Raw genomic sequence first — 19,832 nt, forward strand, 5'->3', positions numbered from 1 at the left:
GACACTTAGTGAGCCCCTTCTGTGTGCCGGGCCCCCAGCGGGGGACGACACCCCCCGAGGAAGCCCAGAAGTGGCCGTGCAGCTAAGGACGGGCCGGGGGCTGCAGGACGGGGGGCCCTTTGTGGGGGTCCGAGAGAGGTAATGGCCCCACCCGGGGAGGGCAGGGGTGCCCCGGGCCTCCTGTGCGCTGGAGAGATCAGCTGGTGAGAGACGCCAGGAGGAGAATCTGGAGAGAGGGGCGGGGGCCTGGGGGCAGCTGAGGGGTGGAAGCGGGGGAAGGGGGGCAGGTGTGGGGGAGGGGCGCCGGAGGGTACCTGGAAGCGGAGGATGATGGTCCAGACCAGGCCCAGCGTCAGGCGGTGGTTGCCGTCCACGATGTCGTGGGAGCCCATGTTCTCCAGATGCACCTTCTGCTCCTTGAGGAACTGCAGGGCTTTGTCCACGTTCTCCAGGCAGTGGATGCGCATGCGCCCTTTGGTGGGCTTCGGCTGCAGGGCAGGGAGGGTGTGGGCGGGGGGACGAGGCCCTCCTCTCCAGCTCCCCCCCCCAAAGCGGCAGGAGCCGGGGGCGACCCCCAGGGGGCCGGATCCCCAAGATCCCGGGGGGAGGGGCTCCCGGGCACTCACCAGCGTCTCTCCCGAGAGCACCTCGAGCAGCCTCAGCAGGTTGCGCCCGTCGCGCAGATCGTTGTACAGGTCGCCCACGCGGCACGGCACCCTGGCCAGGTGGGAGTTGACCCACTTGGTGAACGTCTTCTTCTGCACCGCCTCCCGCTCATCTGCGGGCACCAAGAGGGGCTTGCTGCGGCCCGGCCCACCCCGACCCCACCCCGACCCCAGGGCCGCGCCCCCCAAGGAGTCAGCGGGGACCTCGGCCCACCCGCGGGGCCCAGCCCTGTCATTCTGGAGAAGAAGAGACTGGGACCCCGAGTGGGCCACTGATGGGGCTCGGTGCGGGGGTGGCCGCCGACAGCTCTCCCTCTGGTTCCCGTGCGCGGCTAAATGACTCATTCATTTGGTGGTCGGGGCCGAGTCCGAACCCCAGACCCCCGACTCTGGGCCCATCGCCCCCCGTTCCACAGAAGAGAAGCTCCCTGAGAGTAAAAACCACTTCCAATGCCTCGCATGGTGCCGGGCATGCAGCAGGTGCTTAATAAATGTTTGTTGATGATCTCATAAATAAAAATGATTGAAGGGGAAAGGAATAAGCTTCATGGAGAGACCAAGGGAGGGGTAATGGAGTGGGAGAGACGGGGAAGCCCGTGCCCTTGGTCCGTAGAGGCCATTCATCCTCCTGAGCCTCAGTCTCCTTATCTGCCAAATGGGGATAATCATACCTTGAGGCCCAGGAGTCAAGGTCTCTGGCCTCAAATTACGGAGGGCGTGGTCAGACAGGCCCGTGGGCCCCAGACGCCCTCCTCCCGGGCTCCATGTGGAGCGCCCCGTTCCGGGACGCTGCTACTTCCCGAGCCCCTCCCTGTCTTTGAGGGTCGGGGAAGTAAAGCCAAGGGTCACCCTCGAGTCTCCGAGGTCGCAGGGACGCGCGCCCACGGGGCGCCATGTGGACCCAACATGACCCCCGGTCCTTCCCAGATCTCTGACCTTCCCTTCTGAGCCTCGGTTTCCCCTCTGAGGACGCTTCCCCCTAAATCACTGGTCCCGTCTGTCACATCCTGGTCCCCCCCGTGCCCGTCTTGTGCTGAAATGCTCCCATGCCCCTCCCCATCCGGAGCCCCCGAGTTGTCCCCCTCCCCCTTCCGCCGCTCTGCCTTCCGAGCCCGGGCAACCTCGGCCAACCTCGGGCAGTCTGGGCCGGAGCCAGGCGAGGCCGGGAAGCAGAGGAAAAAGCCAGCCAACAGATGCACCCGGAAGGGGGAGGGGCCGGGGCCGAGCCGGCGGCCCACCCAGACACACCCAGGCCCCGGCAAGGACGCCCGGGTCAGCGCGCGGCCCCCGATGCTCCCGCCGGGTCTGCAGCAGCGGGGCTGGAGTTGCCCGAGACGCGCCCCTGCCCGGCTCCGCGCTCCCCCACGCGCCTGGCACACGGCGCCCCCAATTCTGCGACCCCCACCTTCCCTCCCCAGGGTCTCCTGACCCACAGTTACCCCCCACACCCAGCACAGAAGCGCCCCCGCTGCCTCCGACCCCCCTCCGCTACTCTTGGGGCGCCTTCCTGCCCTCGAACCCGACGGAGCCCTTCCCCCGACAGCCCGGGGGCCCCAAAGTGGCGTTTGGAAAGGGCGCCCGGCAGGTGCCGCATCCACGCTTCCTCCTCCCCTCCCCGCTCTGCTTCCCAGGGCCCCGCTTCCCTCTGAGCCAGCCCCGCTGCTCTCCGTGCCCCCCCCCGCCCGCCCGTATACACAGAGAGACATCAGTCTCCCACTCTCACTCAGACACTCACTCACTCACACACAGACACAATCTCTCTCACACACGATCTCTCACTCTCCCCCCCCCCGGCCCGGGGACCCTCACCTTGCAGCTGCTTGAAGCGGCCCTCCAGCACGCTGGCGTACTGGGCAGGGTTAATGAAGGCGGCGGGGGAGAGCAGGGGGCTCCCGGGGCGCCGGGCCCCCTCCGCAGCCTCCCGGTGCAGCTCCCCAGCCCCCCCGAGGCCGTTGCCCACGAGCCCGTTCCCGTTCATGTTGCCCGCTGACCCTCAGTCCATGCCCAGCGGGCCGAGTTTGGGGGGAGCAGCGGGGGAGGCGGGGGTGCGAGGACCTGGGGGCGTGGGGGCCGCCGAGCTGCGAGCGCTGCTGCTGCTGCTGCGGGCGCTGCCGGCCGGGCACAGGGGGCACACCTGGTGAGCCGTCTGGCAGGCAGGGGCAGAGCCAGGGGACTCCAGACAAACAGGTTGGACAGCGGCGGGGGAGGGGAGGAGGCGGGGCGAGGGGCTGGGGCAGGGCCAGGCCCCGCGGGGGAGGAGGGCCCTCAGAGCGCCCTAGACCTGCTTCTCTGGGAGCGCTGGCCTCCGAGCCCCTATGGCGCCTTCCGAGGAGACCCCCACTTGCTGCCCGGGTCCGGGGGCCCTTTCCCAGTCCCCCCGCAGCCCCGGTCCCCAGGCTTTCCCAGCGGGAAGCCTCCAACACCCCCCCTTGCAGCCGGTGGAGCTCCTCCCTTGCCCTGGGTGGTTTGGGGAAGGAACAGATGGGGGGACCCCCCCAGCGCGCACACACACCCCTTTGCGGCTCCCGCTCCACCCACCTCTGTCTCCCTTGGCAGAGCCCGGCCCTGGCCTGGGGCCCTCACGCTTTGGGCCCCTCCCCAGCAGACAGACGGACCAGACCGCAAAGGAGCCTGGGACGGCCGGGAGCTCCCCGCCTGCTCCCCTACCTGCTGCCACAGCCAGAGCCCACCCCGGACCCCTCCTCCCAGGCCTTTCTTTCTGAGCCTCCCGCCTCCAGAAGCCTCTTTGAGGACATAAGCCGAGGGCCAAAGCCTGGGGCTGGCACAGGGAACATTTCCCACGGTCTGATCCTTGGACTTGACCCCTGACCCTTGGAGCCTCCCCCGGGGAGCTCTCTCCCAGGAGCCTGGGAAACTGGGCAAGGCGGGGGGGGGGGGTAGGGGCCGGGGTCTGGCAGGGTCATGACAGCTCAGCTGAGGAACGCGGCAGGGCCCGTCCAACTGGTCTGCGGCTGCCTGCAGGAGCCCGAGGGGAGGGCAGGGGCACCCGGCGCAGCCGGGGGAGAGACCCGTGGGAAGCCTGACGCGGGGGACGAGGGATCGGGGGGTGGGAGAGGTGAGGAAAGGGGTCCCAAAGTGGCCGAGGGAAGGAGGAAGGCCAGGCCCGGAGCGGGGGCCGGGCAGGGCAGGGAGCCGGGCACACTGCGGCCCGGGCGGCTGCTCTGCCCCCGGCAGCACCGGCCGAGAGTTCTCCCCCCGCCCCGAGCCCCCGCGGGGGGAGGGCCGGTTCCCGGAGAACGCACCTGCCAGAGCCTTGATGCGAGAGCGCTCAAAGAGCCTGGCCGAGCTGGTCTCATTGTCCCAGTCCACGTCGGGCAGCTCCCAGCGGTTGTTGACGTCGCTGTACTGGCCCTGGATCTCCAGGCTGTCGAAGTCGGTGGGGGACTGCAGCGTGCTGCTCATGGTGGCAGAGGCCCGGCCCTGTGGGGAGGGAGCGAGGACAGCTCACCCGCTGGGCCCAGGCCTCCCTGGCCCCCAAGTCCCCCCGGCCCCCGAGCGGGAGGGCTCGGCGTCTCCTCGGAGCCACTTCCACCGACAGACTCACACCAGGGCCCGATGCTGAAGCGCTGGACGGGGCCAAGGCTTCGGTGGCCAGAACCGTAATGGGTCAGTCTTTACCCTCGGGCCTCCTTTCCCTCCATCTATTTGTTCTCTCCCGTCTCCCCAACCCGACGCTCCCAGTCTCCTCCACTCTCATTTTTAAGTCTGGGTTCTCAGCAGTCGTCGTCAGCACTGAACGCAATAAAGATAAGCGCTCCTTCTGCGGCAGCCAAGGGAGCACGGATGGGGTGGCTGGGGCGGGAGACCCAGGAGATGGAAGGGGGAAGAGAGCGGAGGGGGCCGGCAGGTGAGGGACGGGGGCGGGCGACAAGCCGCCTTAACCGAGGGGCAGAGCAGTGAGGAGGCGGCTCCAGGAGGCTTCAGGGGCTGGAGAAAGCCCAGGCCGCAGGGTCCGAGGGACCTGGGGTTCCCTCAGGCAGGAGGAACCGGAAACCAAAGGCCCTTCGCCCTACGATCTGTGGAGGATCTGTCCTTTGATTTTTTAAAATAATGTTTTATCCCCCCCCCCAATTACAAGCAAAAACATTTTTAACATTCATTTTAAAAAATGGGGCCCTCTCCTTGAGAGCTACAGGGCTCCCCCCAGGAATCAGTCTGTGGTCTCTTCTAGGATCCCAGGTCTATGATGCGAATGAGCCAATATATGACCCGCTCTGTGGTCCTGCCAGAGCTATGGAGGACTTGACTCAAACATTTTTTTCCTCAAAACCAACATGTGGATTTTTTTCCATCCCCGCAAGTTCATGGGATGGTCCCGTCAAAGGTCAAAGGTCCAGTGTGAACCATTAACTCGAGTCAAACACGTATCAGAGGCCTATACAGGCCGTGTGTCACGCTCGATTCTAGCGCTCAAAGAGAAACCGGAGCGGGGAGACGGCGGATAAGCAGAGAAGCGATCTGAGGAAGGGGAGAAGGGGTGATGACGGCGGCGTGGCCCACACGAGCAGCCCGAGGGGATTCAGAGGAAGCTTTGTGTCGGGGTGAGCCGTGGAACAGGAGGTCCCCCCGAACCCCAAATTTGGGACCTTATTGCTCCCGCCATCGGGAGTCAGCGCTGCCCCAAGGCTGCCCAAAAGTGAGAGACTGAAACTTGGGGCTGGGCAGGCTCGTTCCAGAAAAGTCTGGCGAGATTTACACGAACTGCTGCTGAGGGAAGCAAGCAGAACCAGAGAACACTGAACGGAGTAAGAACAATTACGCGGCCGTGGCTCTCCCCAACCAGGCGATTCCGCTAGACTTGCCATGGAACTGCCGCCCGCTCCCAGAGAGAGCTGAATGTGGCTCGCAGCCCACGGTGCCCCCCTTTTTCCCTTTCTGGTCTGATTTTTCTTGCACAACATGACAAATTTGGAAGTATTTTAGAAGAATTGCACCTACTTAACCTATATCAGATCGCTTGCTGTCTTGGAGAAGGGGAGGGAAGAAACAAATGTGCAACACAAAGTCTTATAAAAACAAATGTTGAAAAGTAGCTTTACACGTATTTAGAAAATTAAATACTATTGAAAGTGTAAAAAAAGTTGGAGCCGGGGTAATGGAAAACAGAAAGAGAAGTCTTTCTTGAGGCTTGGGGAAAAGAAAGGACTGTGTGGGACGTGGGGAGGCTATCAGACAACATGCACAGGCAGACAGGTGACTCTCTTGCTTAGGACCTGATCCCTTCCATTCTGCTGGTTATGTGGCAGGACTGTTTGGGGAGCCCCTATTTCCTCTGTCAGCAGAGGCTTACCCAAGCCTGGGCAGGGAAGAGAGATCCAAGATGGCTTTTTCTCCCCCAAGTCCACCACATATCCTAGGCCCGTACCCTCTGAGTTTGATCCATAAATATTGACACAGAAATCACCATCAGGCAAGGAGTGAATCACTCTGAAGAAAGGGTGCTGGGGGCATAGGACTGACAGAAATGAGAACTCACGTGATGGATCTATCTATTTATGAAGTCTGAATGGGAAGCAACCAAATCCCTGGAAAGTCTAAAAGTAAAGAAACTCTGACGGAGTCCTTCAGGTTAGGAATATGCAACCAAAAGCCCTATTTCTATTCAAGAAGCTAAGAAAGAAAAAGACAGAAAGAAAGAAGAAGGAAAGAAAGGAAGAAAAAAAGAAAGAAGGAAGGAAGGAAAGAAGGAAAGAAAGAAAGAAGGAAGGAAGGAAGAGGAAGGAAAGAAGGAAGGAAGGAAGGAAAGTAGAAAGAAGAAAAAAAGAAAGAAAGAAAGAAGAAGGAAGGAAGGAAGAGAAAGAAAGGAAGAAAGGAAAGAAGGAAGGAAGAAAGAAAAAAAGAAAAAGGAAGGAAGGAAGGAAGAAAGAAAGAAGGAAGGAAGGAAGGAAGAAAGAGAAAGAGAGGAAGGAAGGAAGGAAGGAAGGAAGGTAGAAAGAAGAAAAAAAGAAAGAAGAAAAAAAGAAAGAAGGAAGGAAGGAAGAGAAAGAAAGGAAGAAAGGAAAGAAGGAAGGAAGAAAGAAAAAAAGAAAAAGGAAGGAAGGAAGAAAGAAAGAAGGAAGAAAAAAGAAAGAAGAAAAAAAAGAAGCTCCTCTGGATCTCTATTGCCTCTAGGATAAATTGCAAACACTTCTATTTGGTCTTTAAAGCCCTTAACCTACATCAGATTGTTCGCTGTTCTGGGGAAGGGAGAGGTAAGGGGAGAAGGAATAAAATTTGGGACACAAAGTCTTACAAAAATGACAACTATCTTTACATGTATTTGGAAAATTAAATTCTATTGAAAATTTCTTTAAAAGTTAGAGCTTGATAAAAAAAAAGCAAAAAAGCTTCTAAGATCCCTATTGCCTCTAAGACAAATTGCAAACACCTTTATTTTGTATTTAAAGCCCTTTACATCCTGGTCTCAGCCTCTCATCCTAGGCTCATTGACCCTTTTCTTCCTGCTGTCTACATGACAGGCAATTGGGCTACTAACTGTTCCGTTCAGTCACAGCTGTCTCCTGCCTCCCTGCCTTTGGTTGTACGCTCTTCCTTTGAGAGCGTCATGTTCCAAGATCTTCTCTCCTTTGTGGTGGCTGTATCATAGTCTTGTGTATTCTTGGCTGCGCTTCCTTGCCACCTGACTTGCTTTCTGGCTATTTACTCCGGTATTTCTTTTAAACCTGGAAGCTACGGATCTAAGTGTTGACAATTTGGGGTGTCTTTTGGACAGAACTATTTTTAACCTGTCCCCTTCTAATAGATCTGGACAGTTTTCTTTTATGATTTCTTGAAACCTTACGATTTCATATAATAGAATGAATGTTAAAATATTCAAAATTTTTTTTCTCATGATTTTCAGAGAGTCTAATGAGTCTCCAATTATTTCTCCAGTTTTCTAGGTCCATTGTTTTTAATGGTAGATATTTTATAAATTCTTTCATTTTTCAGTCCTTTGCCTTAAACATTTCTTGCTCTGTCATGGAATCCCCAAATTCTGGTTGTTTCATTCTCTTAGGGTATTATTCTTCCCAGGAGCTCTCATTTCAATTTTGAACCTAATTCATGTCTTCCAAGCCCTCTTGAGGGCACTTGCCTTCGTTGTCTCCTTTTGGGTTTAGTCTTAGGTTTTTCTATTTAGTTTTCCCCCCTCCTCCCAAGGCAATTGGGGTTAAGTGACTTGCCCAGGGTCACCCAGACAGGAAGGGTTAAGTGCTGAGGTTACATTTGAACTCGGGTCCTCCTGACTTCAGGGCTGGTGCTCCATCCACTGTGTCCCCTAGCTGCCCCTGTTTAGGTTTTTTTATTTAGTCGTGTTTCAAATCTCAGGATCATTTAATCTAATTATTTATTTAAATATTTAATAACTTAACAATAAATATTTAATAATGTCTGGATTCGGGGCCTGTGCCAGGCCCCTATCCGGCCCTGCCCCTGTGGTTGGATGGGGAGACTAGTCCCCACCCGTGACCCCGCCTTGGCTTCTGGCAGTCTAGAATAGGCTCTGGCTTTGCTCCATGGCGAGCCCTGAGATGGTCCTACCAGATCCAACCGGAAAGGGAAGAGCCCCCAGTTTCCAGGTCTCCTGCAAGGCCCCCTGGGGTTCTGGATTAGCTGAGCAAACTGGCCCTTTCTTTTCCTATGGCTACAGAAGTTCTGAGCACTGGCCCAGTGACTATGGGGGTTGGTTCTGCCCCCAGTGCTGCCCTTAACGGCTAGGACCGAGATTGCTCCATCTGTGGATGGCCCCCAATGGGGTCAGACCCTGCCGACCTGCCCCCATGCTCCTGGAAAACCCCCTCTCCAAGGCGCCCGCTGGGCGGGCCAGAGGAACCCAGCGCCGTTTCTCCCTGCCGGCCGTTCCTTGGGGGCCCCTTGGTCCCGGTGCAGGGCTAGTGACGGGAGCACAGGATTCTCCCAGCCCCCCAGAGGTCCTTCTCTCAGGATCTCTCACGTGGGTTTCGCACACGCCCCGGCCCCATTTTCTCCCAAGCCTGGAGTGCTCTGCCCCCCATCCCCACTCCTGGATCTCCCTTCAAGGCTCCAACGCGGCCCCCTCCAAGAAGCCTCTCCCAGATGGAAGGAACGCTCCCTCCAACAAACCATGTAGTATCCGCCACTCTGCATTGCACCCCGCCCCCCCGAACTCCTTCACCGGAAACTCTCATTGTCTTTCTCTTGCCAGTCAAGCATCACCCCTGGCTCTGGTTTTCGTTTTGGTTTGGTTTTTCCCCAGAACTGGTCTGACGATATCCTAAGAGCACCCACACGCTGAGAGCTAAAAAGGGCCGCAGAGAGTTCTCCATTTTACAGATGAGGAAACTGAGGTTCCAAGTGGAGAGGTGACTTGCCCAAGCTCACACGGAGTTAGGTGGCTGAAGCTGGGTTGGAACTCTGGAGCAATGACCACTCCAAGCTCAGGGTTGGTCTCCCTGACAGCAGTAGAACCCCGTGCTCCTCTGGCTGCAGGACCCCAGATTTGGAGACACAGCTTTCTGGTCCCGTCTCTTAACTGTGTGCCTAGGGCCCCTGAGTGGGCGGCCCCCCCCCCCCGGCTGTCTCCCCTTTACCCATCAAGCAGAGGGCTCACTCCCTCCTCCGCTCCCTTTCTTAGAGCAGAGAAGCAGAGGCCAGGGGAAACATGGCTGCGGGACACTTCTGCAGCAGCACCTGCTGGGGTCCCGGGGATGCTCTGTCGCAATGGGCCGAGGAAGGAAGGAGGGCCCTGGAGAAGGACCCCTCCCTGCTCACAAGGGACTCGAGTAGGCCCAGACATCCCAACTCCAACTCTCAGAAAAGCCAGGTCGCTTCCCCTCGGCGCCCAAAAAGCCCCCATGGCTCCCTACGGGGACTCGGTGGAACTCAAACGCCTCTGGCCCTGAAAGCCCTGCATCCCTAGGGTCCCTGCCCAGCACCGTGCTCAGAACATGTCAGCCCCCGCCTGCAAGAAGCTGCCGCCCCCTGGGAACAACCACAGATACGCACGAGACAGAAACACAAATATCAAGGAATCCGGATTTGGCGTCAGGAAGTCCTGGGTCCCAGTCGCTTCTCAGCCCCCGACACAGCATCATAGCTTTCCTCATCTGTCCCCAAGAACCAATCAGCTCTAGCCCTGTGGTCCTGGCCAGGTCTGGCCCCGAGTTCTAATCCTGCCTCAGGCCTCCGTAGCTCCATGATCCTGGCCAGGTCACTCACCTTGGTTTTCTCTGCAGTATAAAGGTCACCCCCACAAGGCTGCTGTGAAGATTAAACGGGACACTGGATGTGGAGCGCACGCTAAGGAGCGGCTGTTCCCTGCTGCTGCAAGGCTTTCTTTGCTCACTTCTACCCTCTGGGACCCCTGAAGTGTCACCTCCTACAGGAAGCCTCTCCTGATTTCCCCTCTTCTGAGCCAGTGCCCTCACCAGGCTCCCCGCATGACCTTTAATCATTTTGACCTTTATTTTTCTTCACCTGTGGTTTTTTATTTCCTCATCTGTGTTTGGGGTTTTTGGTGCCAGCAGCGTGTGGCTTCCCTAAGGGGAGCGGCTCCCCCATTTTTGTGCCCGTCTCCCCAGCGCCCAGCACGGAGTGAGTGGGCACCCGGCAGGAGCTTAACAAGGCAAACGCTGGTTCCTTACTAATACCCACCAGCGGCCCTTCCGCCTGCTGGGGTCTCCCAGGGGTGGCTGCTGGGGCTCCCAAGCGCGCCCTCACCCCATCTCTGAGGTTCCGCGTGTGTGCCCCCCTCCTCCACGTCCCCCGGGCCCTCGGCTCCCTGCTTCTCCAGCTTCCAGAGCCCCCTTGGATGCGTGCTTTTCCTCACAAAATTCTCTGTTTCCAGGCAGTCCCAAGCTCTCTCTCTGCCTGTGTTTACATGTCTTCAGCTCTCTGTGGGAATGACAGGCGGCACGCAGGGCAGGGTTAAACCTGTATCCAAGAAAAACTGTTTGCTTTCACTGTCGGAGTTTCAGCCCCCGTCCTCCCATTTCCCAGGATGCCCGCATCCTACCCCTCCTCCCCGAACCACATGCCTGCTCTCCTAGGGGCCCTCGGCCTGTGCGTCCCCCGGGCGGGTGGTTCTCAAGGCACTGCCCGCTGGGCGGACTCTGCCAGGGCACACCGGCTAATCCAGATTACAGGATCACCAGCACCTTATTCTTAGCCATCAACCTCGAGGCCGGACTGAGTAGCTTAAACTCTTACAGCCAGAGCTAATTCCGCCTCCTGGCAGTTGCAGGCACACTTCCTCCTGAACCAACACCCCAATGATTGAGAGGGAAGCCCGGCCCACCCGTGCTCCTGTTTGCAGACACCATTTTTCTTCTTCATGGCTAGCCTTGCCAGAGAGCCAACCTCCCAGATTTAGGGAAAAGGCTGCCAGTCGCTTTCGGTCTCTCCGTCTGTCTGTCTGTCTCTCTCCCCCCTCATTCTTTCTCTCTTTCCTTCTCTCTCGTTCTCTTTCTTTCTCTGTCTCTTCTCTTTCATTCTATCTCTTCCATTTCTCTCTCTCCCCTCATTCTTTTCTTCTCTCATTCTCATTCTGTCTCTTTTATTTCTCTCATTCTCTTTCCTTTTCTTTATCTTCTATTTGTCTCTCACTCTTTCTATTTCTCTCTCATCCTCCTTCCCCCTCATTCTTTCTCTCATTCTGTCTCCTATTTCTCTCTTGTCTCATTTTCTCTCTTTATTCTATTTCTCTCATTCTTTCTACGTCTCTCTTCTTTCTCTTTCATTCTGTCTCTTCTATTTCTTTCTCTTTCCCCCCTCATTCTTTCTCTGTCTCCTATTTCTCTTGTCTCATTCTGTCGTTCTGTCTCTTCTATTTGTCTCTCATTCTCTTTTGGTCTCCCTTCTATTTCTCTGTCTCATTCTCTTTATTCTATTTCTCTCTTCTTTCTATGTCTCTCTCCGTTCTTTTTCATTCTGTCTCTTCTATTTCTTTCTCTGTCATTCTCTTTCCCCCTCATTCTTTCTCCATCTCTTATTTCTCTCTTGTCTCATTCTCTCTTTCTGTCTCTTGTATTTGTCTCTCATTCTCTTTCCCTCATTCTTTCTCTCATTCTCTTTTTCTCTGTCTCCTATTTCTCTCGTCTCATTCCCTCTCGTTCTGTCTCTTCTATTTGTCTCTCATTCTCTTTCAGTCTCCCTTCTATTTCTCTGTCTCATTCTCTCTCTGTATTCTAGTTCTCTCATTCTCTCTCTGTTTCTCTTCATTCTCTTTCATTCTCTCTCTTCTATTTCTTTCTCTTTCCCCCCTTATTCCTTCTCTGTCTCCTATTTCTCTCTTGTCTCATTCTCTCTCATTCTGTCTCTTGTATTTGTCTCTCATTCTTTTTCGGTCTCCCTTCTATTTCTCTGTCTCATTCTCTCTCTTTATTCTATTTCTCTCATTCTTTTCTATGTCTCTCTTCGTTCTCTTTCATTCTGTCTCTTCTATTTCTTTCTCTGTCATTCTCTTCCCCCCCCTCATTCTTTCTCTGTCTCTTATTTCTCTCTTGTCTCATTCTCTCTCGTTCTGTCTCTTCTATTTGTCTCTCATTCTTTTTCGGTCTCCCTTCTATTTCTCTGTCTCATTCTCTCTCTTTATTCTATTTCTCTCATTCTTTCTATGTCTCTCTTCGTTCTCTTTCATTCTGTCTCTTCTATTTTTCTCTGTCATTCTCCCCCCCCCATTCTTTCTCTATCTCCTATTTCTCTCTTGTCCTGTCTCTTGTATTTGTCTCTCATTCTTTTTCAGTCTCCCTTCTATTTCTGTCTCATTCTCTCTCTGTATTCTATTTCTCTTTCTATGTCTCTCTTCTTTCTCTTTCATTCTGTCTCTTCTATTTCTCTCTCTCATTCTCTTTCCCCCTCATTCTTTCTCTCATTCTCTTTTTCTCTGTCTCCTATTTCTCTCTTGTCTCATTCTCTCTCGTTCTGTTTCTTGTATTTGTCTCTCATTCTCTTTCTGTCTCCCTTCTATTTCTTGGTCTCATTCTCTCTTTATTCTATTTCTCTCATTCTTTCTCTCTTCTTCCTCTTTCATTCTGTCTCTTCTATTTCTCTCTCTCATTTTCTTTCCCCCTCATTCTTTCTCTCATTCTCTTTTCTCTGTCTCCTATTTCTCTCTTGTCTCATTCTCTCTTGTTCTGTTTCTTGTATTTGTCTCTCATTCTCTTTCTGTCTCCCTTCTATTTCTCGGTCTCATTCTCTCTTTATTCTATTTCTCTCATTCTTTCTCTCTTCTTCCTCTTTCATTCTGTCTCTTCTATTTCTCTCTCTCATTTTCTTTCCCCCTCATTCTTTCTCTCATTCTCTTTTTCTCTGTCTCCTATTTCTGCCTTGTCTCATTCCCTCTCATTCTGTCTCTTCTATTTGTCTCTCATTCTCTTTCTCTGTCTCCCTTCTATTTCTGTCCCTTCTATTTCTCTCTTTGTCTCTTCTATTTCTTTCATTCTCTCTGCCTCTTCTATCTCTCTCCTCTGTCTCTCTTTTATTTCTCTCTCTCCCTCTCCCTCCCTCTCCTTAAAATACTTTTGCTCCAACTTTTGATTCTTTCTTGGCCATCACAGTCCTTTGGGTGCCCCGCACTGTGCCCCAGCTCCCTCCCCGTGCTCCTTGAGGGCAGAGTTGGGGTTTGGTGGCCTCTCTCACTGCCTGGCCCAGCGGATGTGGACAAGTGTTTGTTGAGTGACTGGATCAATCAATGGAAAGAAAGGGTGAAGGTTGGTTCTGAGAAAAGGCCAGCGGGAAGTAGCCCCAACTTGCTTTCCTACAAGGTTCCCAGCATCCCTTTAAGGTGAGCACTAACGTGCTGTTCTGCCCACTTTACATGGAAGGAAACTGAAGCTGGCAAAGGGAATCTGAGTGCCAGGAGGAAGGCAAGCTGCTCCATTTTGCTCAGGGGAGCTGAGGCGGGAGCTGGGAGGCCCCTCCACCCGGGGCTCAGTCCAGATCTTAGTCTTTCAGTCCCCTCGGCAAATGGGTGCAGAATTTCTGTCTGGGCAATTTCAAGATTCAAAGTGATGATGGAATGTGCCAGAGACATCCTGAGCCAAAACGGAGCCAGGAATATCTGACAAGGAGAAAGAAATGGAGTTTGTGAAGTCTAAAATGGGATCCCGACCAGAAGGGAGGAGAACTGGGGGGAGGGGGGACAGCAGACCCAGGCAGCCAGCACCAGGGAGGACTAGATGCTCTGTAAGAGAGGTGGGGAGCAGGATGAGGGCCCTGCGGGAGCAGGATGAGGGGCCCCGCGGGAGCAAGATGAGGGCCCCGCGGGAGCAAAATGAGGGCCCTGCGGGAGCAGAATGAGGGGCCCCGCGGGAGCAGGATGAGGGCCCCGCAGGAGCATAGAGGGCTTGAGCAAGATGGGAAGCAAAGGGCCTCTTTTATTTAACTTGAATACTGGCAGGTGGGAAGAGGAGAGGAACAGGCAGGGACGGCGTTCCGGGGAGGGTGAATGCACTGGGAGGGGGAGGGGGAGCCCGGGGTAGCACACCCCCTCCGGGGGCACCGGTGCCCTCTGCTCCACAGCCTCTCCCCTTCCCTCCCCAAGCCTTCAGCCCCGAGAGCGCCCGAAGTTAGAGCTCACTGCCCACGTTTCTTTCAGGAGCATGACCCGGCCGGTTCTCCTGGCCTGGGCTGCTTTGGGGTGGAGGAGGGCGGCTGCTGAAACAGCCTCCAGGAGTTCGGCAGCAGGTTGGGGCAGGGGCGAACCTGCGTCTTGGAAAAGCTGCCCCGGGAGCCCCGGGGAGGGGGGGCGGTTTGGGAGAATTCCCAGAACTGGAGCCAAAGTGCACGGCAAGGAACGCCGGAAGCCCCGGAGCTGGCAGTAGCGCCCCGGCGGAGGGGCCGTGCCCAGCCCCCCCTCCGCCGGGGCGCGGCAGACGCCCGAGCCTTCGCCGGCTCCTTCGTCCCCCTTGCTCAGCGGCTGCCTCAGAAGCTCCCACCGCGGCCCGGGCCTGCCCACAATGCCGGCCGCGGCCGCCCGGCGGCTCCGAGGGGGCCGAGCGCAGGCCCCGAGATGCACGCGCGCCGGCTCCGGGGGCGGCCAGTCAGCCCCCCTCCCCCACGGCCCAAGCCCCAGGCACCCTTGCAGAGGGGTCCCGGCCCAGCCCCCTTCCGGAGGGCAGCCACACGCGTCCTCCCAGCCCACTGGACCGCAACCCCGGGGCCACCTGCAAAAGCCGAGCGCCCGCCACCTCCCGCCCCGGCGGACACCCCCGAGCGGCGCTGGCTCGGCTCCCCACCTCCCGGCAGGGCAGCCCCTTTCTCTCTCGGCAGCCCCGCGCTCCTCCCCGCCCCCGGCCGGCTCCGGCCAGCTGGGGCTCGCCCGCTGCACAAAGCTGAGCTCATCGGCGGCCCCGTCACGGCCGCCCCCCCTCCCCGGCCCGACAAAGCGGCCCGGCCGCCCCGGCCGCCTCCCTCCCTACCTCGGAGGCCCGGCCAGGCCACGAGCGCCGTCAGTCGATGGGACGGTTTCGGGGCAGCAGGGGATGGTGGCCGGTGCTCGGCGCCGGAGGGGCCGCGGGCGGGGGAGGAGGCGGAGCGGAGCGGAGCGCCGGGCAGCGGCCGGGCACACGCGCGAGGCTGGAGCGGAGCGGAGGGCGCGCGGGGCTGGCAGCGAGCCGCCGGCGGGCGCGGGGGGCGCGGGGTGCGGGCGCGTGGCGGCGCCGGTGACGCGCGGGCCGGGCGCGAGCAGCAGGAATGCGGCGGCGGCGGCGGCGGCAGGCAAAGGAGGACAATAGCCGCCCCCCGCCGCCCGCCGCCCGCTCCCTCGGGATGCGGGGCGCTCAGCACCATCTGGAGCCGGCCGCGCTGCGCCCCGGCCCAGCCCCCCGGCCCGGCGCCATGGCAACCCCGCGCCCGGCCTGGCCCCCAGCCCCGGGGGACTTACGTGAAGCCTTCCCCCGGCGCTGTCTGGGGTCCCCCAAGTCCTCCTCGGGCCCGCCGGCTCCTCTCCGGGCCCCCTTCTCCCGCTCTCCCCCTAAGATTGCGGGCGTCTGGGCGGGCCGGCGGGCCGGCTGCTCTTCCATGAAGTCACCCCCTTCCCATCAATCAGTCTCTCTGACCTGTCCTCACTCGCTGCAGCTTCCCAGCCCCACTTATCAACTCAGGGAATTCTGGCCCAACGCGGCCCAGATTTCTGGGGCTGGGACAGAGCACGCTGACATCAGCCCCTGCGGCGGCGGCTGCGGAGAGCCTGCTTCTGCTCCTGAGTGGCCCGAGGCTGTGAGCGGGGCCAGCTGGGCCCCCAGCGCCGGGACCACCTCCCAGAGGGCAAGAGCCACGGGAGACCCTGGGGGGGCGGGGTGGAGGCCGCACAATTAAAGATGGGGAGAGGGCTCTGGGCCAGCCCCGGGCTGAAGCTTTCTGTGGGATGCTCCTGGCTTAAGGACCCCGAATTATAACCCAAAACACCTTTAATTTCTAATTTTTCTCCTTCTGGTAACAAACAGTATCCGGGGGAGCCGCCACACTGGTTCTTAAGCTTTTAGTATTCCTGTGCCCACCCCCACACACACACCAGGGGATGCCATGGTGGGCACATGAAGCCCCCCCCCCATAACGGTGGGGAGAAATCTTGCTTTCAACTTGGCCTTTGCAATAACCTTCCTTGAGAATGGAACCTATGGGAGACCAGGCCTGCCACCCCACCCCCCACCCCCATTCAAGTCCCAGGAAGGAGGGAAGCTGTGACCCGAATGTTTCCCAGGGATCTCTGAACCATCTGAAGCCGTTAACCCACCAATACACTCCTAGGCCAGAGCTCCTGCTAGGTCGACACGTGGCCAAAGTGCCTCCGATAAAGCTCTCCCGGGAGTGGCTGCTGCCCAGGGCGGGTCTCGCCCAGTCCTGGGGGCAGCCCCGGGTCCGGGCTAACTGTTTAACAGCAACACCTTGAGCCAAGCCAACCAAACCAGGCCGGCTAAGGGAGAGCAGCTCATTAAAACCAGACTTATTTTTAAAAAGATCTGGGCCAGAGACACGAGCGTGGAGATGACCTGGACTGGCTTGTTCCATCCACACATAAGCCAGCTTTTGTTCTGCTGGCCTTTATCTGAGGGAGGCAGGTAATTAAAGGTGCAAGTGCAGCCGGGAACACGCGGCCCACCTACCAGCAAAAGACCTCAGAGGCCTAGGTGACCGAGAGGGATGGCCTGGGCAGGGAGGCTGACCAAGGGGTGACCTGGGCAGAGAGGGTGACCGAAAGGAATAACCTGGGCAGGGAGGCTGACCGAGAGGGATGGCCTGGGCAGGGAGGGTGACCGAGAGGGGTGACCTGGGCAAGAAGGTTGACCGAGAGGGATGACCTGGGCAGAGAGGGCCTGCCCAGCCACCCCCCAGGGCCTGGGAAGTGTGAAGGGCTCTAGTAATGGAACCTCTGTGCCTCAGAGGTCACCATTCACAAATCCAAAGCTCAGTCTTGAGTGGGGACCTTGGGCTCCACACTGATGCACCCAATGATCTCAAAGGTATATTCTATATCCATCTATATTATTAGATATCTCAACAGGAACTTCCCCTTAGGTGTTCATTTGGCTAAACCCTTGGATTTGCAGACATTTCATTTTAACCATCAGAAGGCAGGCAGTTTCCTGGAGACAATCTATTTGAAATGTCACGCCATATTTTCCTTGGCCGAGGGAATTAGCTTTGTTTAGTGGTTCTAATGCCCAGCGAGGGAAAGGCTCTTCCGTAACAGGCACCAAAGCTTTCCCAGATGAGGACAACAAGGTGGCGATGTGAATGTGTGGCTATCACCTCCCCCCTCCCCATCCCCCCAGCAGACCGAGCATCAGGCTCCTGCTGGCTCCACCAGGACTCTAGGCCGGGAAATTTGGGGGCGAAGGACGACACCACCCCATCAACTCCGAAGCCCCTTTCTGAAGCCCAGTCTGAGATGAGGAGTCACGTCAAGGAGGTGCTCCTGGCAGAAAGCCTCAGAACAGAAAGCTGCCACTGAGGACGAGGGGAGTCCTGGCTTCCCCTCCAGAAAGGGAGGTTTTCCCAGCCCACCGCGGCTCTGGGGCAGAGCAGGAGCTCAGGTAAAGCACCAGAAACTGAAGCTGGTTCATCAGGAGCCATTTATTTTGGACCAGTTGGGATTCACAATGTCCTTTATCCATACATGATCAATCTTTGATCCCAAACTACGGTTTGCAAGCCAGAGTATAAACAAAGCTGGGCCCAGAAAGGCGCCATCAGGCCAAGCTGAGAGTCCTGGCTGCCCACCTGGAGCAGGCTGGGACTCGGCGCAAATCTCAGTGATTTCTAATGCAAGGAGCGAGTCAAGCGGGGCTTAATCTCCAGCCCAAGGAAGCCGGTGATTTCCCAGCACACAATGTTCTGTGGCATTTCTTTGTTTCAACAAAGTCCAGTCACGGGGCTCTGGAAACATAGGGGACCTTGGAAAACAACACCGCCCCCAGCTCATCCCTGACTCCCTCCCTGCCAGCAAGAAGCCTTGAATAGCCCCCGGACAAGAGGCGCGGAGACTCCCCAGGGGTCAGACCCGGCCGGCAGCGGCTGCAGCTGACAGCTGGTGGCCATTGGCACAGCTCTCTGAAGCTGGACGTGGCCCAGAACCCCCCTCGGCTCATTCGGGCCCCAGCAAGGGGCCAAACAAAATCCATGGAGCCAGGGCTGGAATTAAGGGAGGAAGAGCTGGATTCAAATCTGGCTCAGACGCACCGGCTGTGACTGGGGGTTCCTGATTTAGCCAAGTCAAGACCGAGGAGGGCAGTGAGTGACTCCCACAGCCAGGGACGCATTCAGCCCCGGCTCAGGGGGAAACGTTTCCGCCCGCTCTCATCTGTTTTTGCTTTGTCCTCCCCGAATGCTGGTGCCCCCAGCAGGGAGGGCTCCCGACAGCACAGAGTCGGCCCGTGGGGTTCAGCCTCCAGTTCCCCATTTAAAAAACAGGCTACGATCACAGCTCCTCGCTCACAGGGTGGGGGACAGGAATGAGATCACGCAGTGGATGGAGAGGGGCCTGGCCCCGGCCTGTCACTGACAGCCCCCTCCTTACCAAACACTCTGCAGCACCCCGGGGGCTAAGGCCTGAAGCAGGGCCTTGCTCAGAGTCAGTGCCAGGGAGTGTCAGCAGCAGAGCCTGACCCTGGGGCCTCCTGACCTTGGGGGCCTCCTGACCTCCTGACCTCAAAGCTTCCTGACCTTGGGGGCCTCCTGACCTCGGGGCCAGGGTGGGAGAATCTGGCTTCATCTGAGGTAAAAGGAGGGGTCTCAGTCACGACCATTTTCCATTTAGTGAAAGAGCGCAATCACGTCACTGGACTCCCTCCTCATGCGTTTTAGGTACCGCCGAGTGACGAAGGGCCGGCTCCCACCCCCGGTGCCCCTTGGGAGGGCACGGCCAGCTTTTGAAGTGTTTCTCTCAATAACGCACAAAACCTTTGCAGATCTGACTCGTACCGTGTCCTACCCCTGGGATAAAGTACCGAGGCGATGAGCATTCTTTAAGAGGCAGGCAGTGTGGCCTAGTGGCCAGAGCCGCCTCTGGTTATACCCCTCACCCCCAGGGCACTGGGAGGCTCCCCAAGGTTCTGAGAAGTTCTGAGCTTCGGGAAGAGCTTCTTGCCCCACGAGTGGCCTCCATGAATGAAATCCCCAGGACAGACCCTCCTAATGAGGGCCCCGGGAGCAGAGCAACTGAACAAGGAGCAGACCCGGCTCCCAGTCACCCGGTAATGGTGGCGGCTTTCTCAATAAAAGTCTATCTAAAAAAAAGCATGGCAGAGGGGCACTGAGGGCTGCCAAACGGGGGGGCAGATCTGCCCCTGAGGCTGGAGACAAAAGGCTGGGTGGTGCAGGAGGACTTCCCTTCCTGGGTGATCCTGAGCAAGCAACCTCACCCTGTCTGCCTCAGTTTCCTCATCTGTAAAATGAGCTAGCCCCCTCCCCCGGCCAACCCCCCTCCCCCCCAATGTCTTTGCTAAGAAAACCCCCAATGGCTCTACTCTCTGTGACCCCATTTCTGTGAGGAAACTGCTCTGGTCCCCACCTTCCACCTCGGCTTCTGGAGCGAGATCTGCTGGAAGACGGCTCTGGCCTAGTTAATGGACTTGCTCCTCATTTGGCCTCTGGGTTAACAGGCTTCCTTGTGACCGGAACTTCTTTGCCCGCACATTTCTAGGGTCCCCACCCTCCCCTGCGAGCAGGCAGCCGGACGGCGGGAGA

General features: G+C 57.5%; 1 protein-coding gene across 1 annotated transcript in view; it reads right to left on the reverse strand.

The window, feature by feature from the left end:
* The window catches only part of SPTBN2 (spectrin beta, non-erythrocytic 2), a 39,796-nt gene that overhangs the window by 16,896 nt on the left and 3,068 nt on the right, over positions 1-19,832 (reverse strand). Inside the window, 3 exon segments of the mRNA XM_051967219.1 lie at positions 315-488; positions 627-778; positions 3,929-4,106. Of these exon segments, the coding sequence (XP_051823179.1) occupies positions 315-488; positions 627-778; positions 3,929-4,088 (486 nt within the window). The 5' untranslated portion in view covers positions 4,089-4,106.

This window comes from Antechinus flavipes, chromosome 6 (genome assembly GCF_016432865.1).
Source record: "Antechinus flavipes isolate AdamAnt ecotype Samford, QLD, Australia chromosome 6, AdamAnt_v2, whole genome shotgun sequence".
Taxonomy (NCBI): domain Eukaryota; kingdom Metazoa; phylum Chordata; class Mammalia; order Dasyuromorphia; family Dasyuridae; genus Antechinus; species Antechinus flavipes.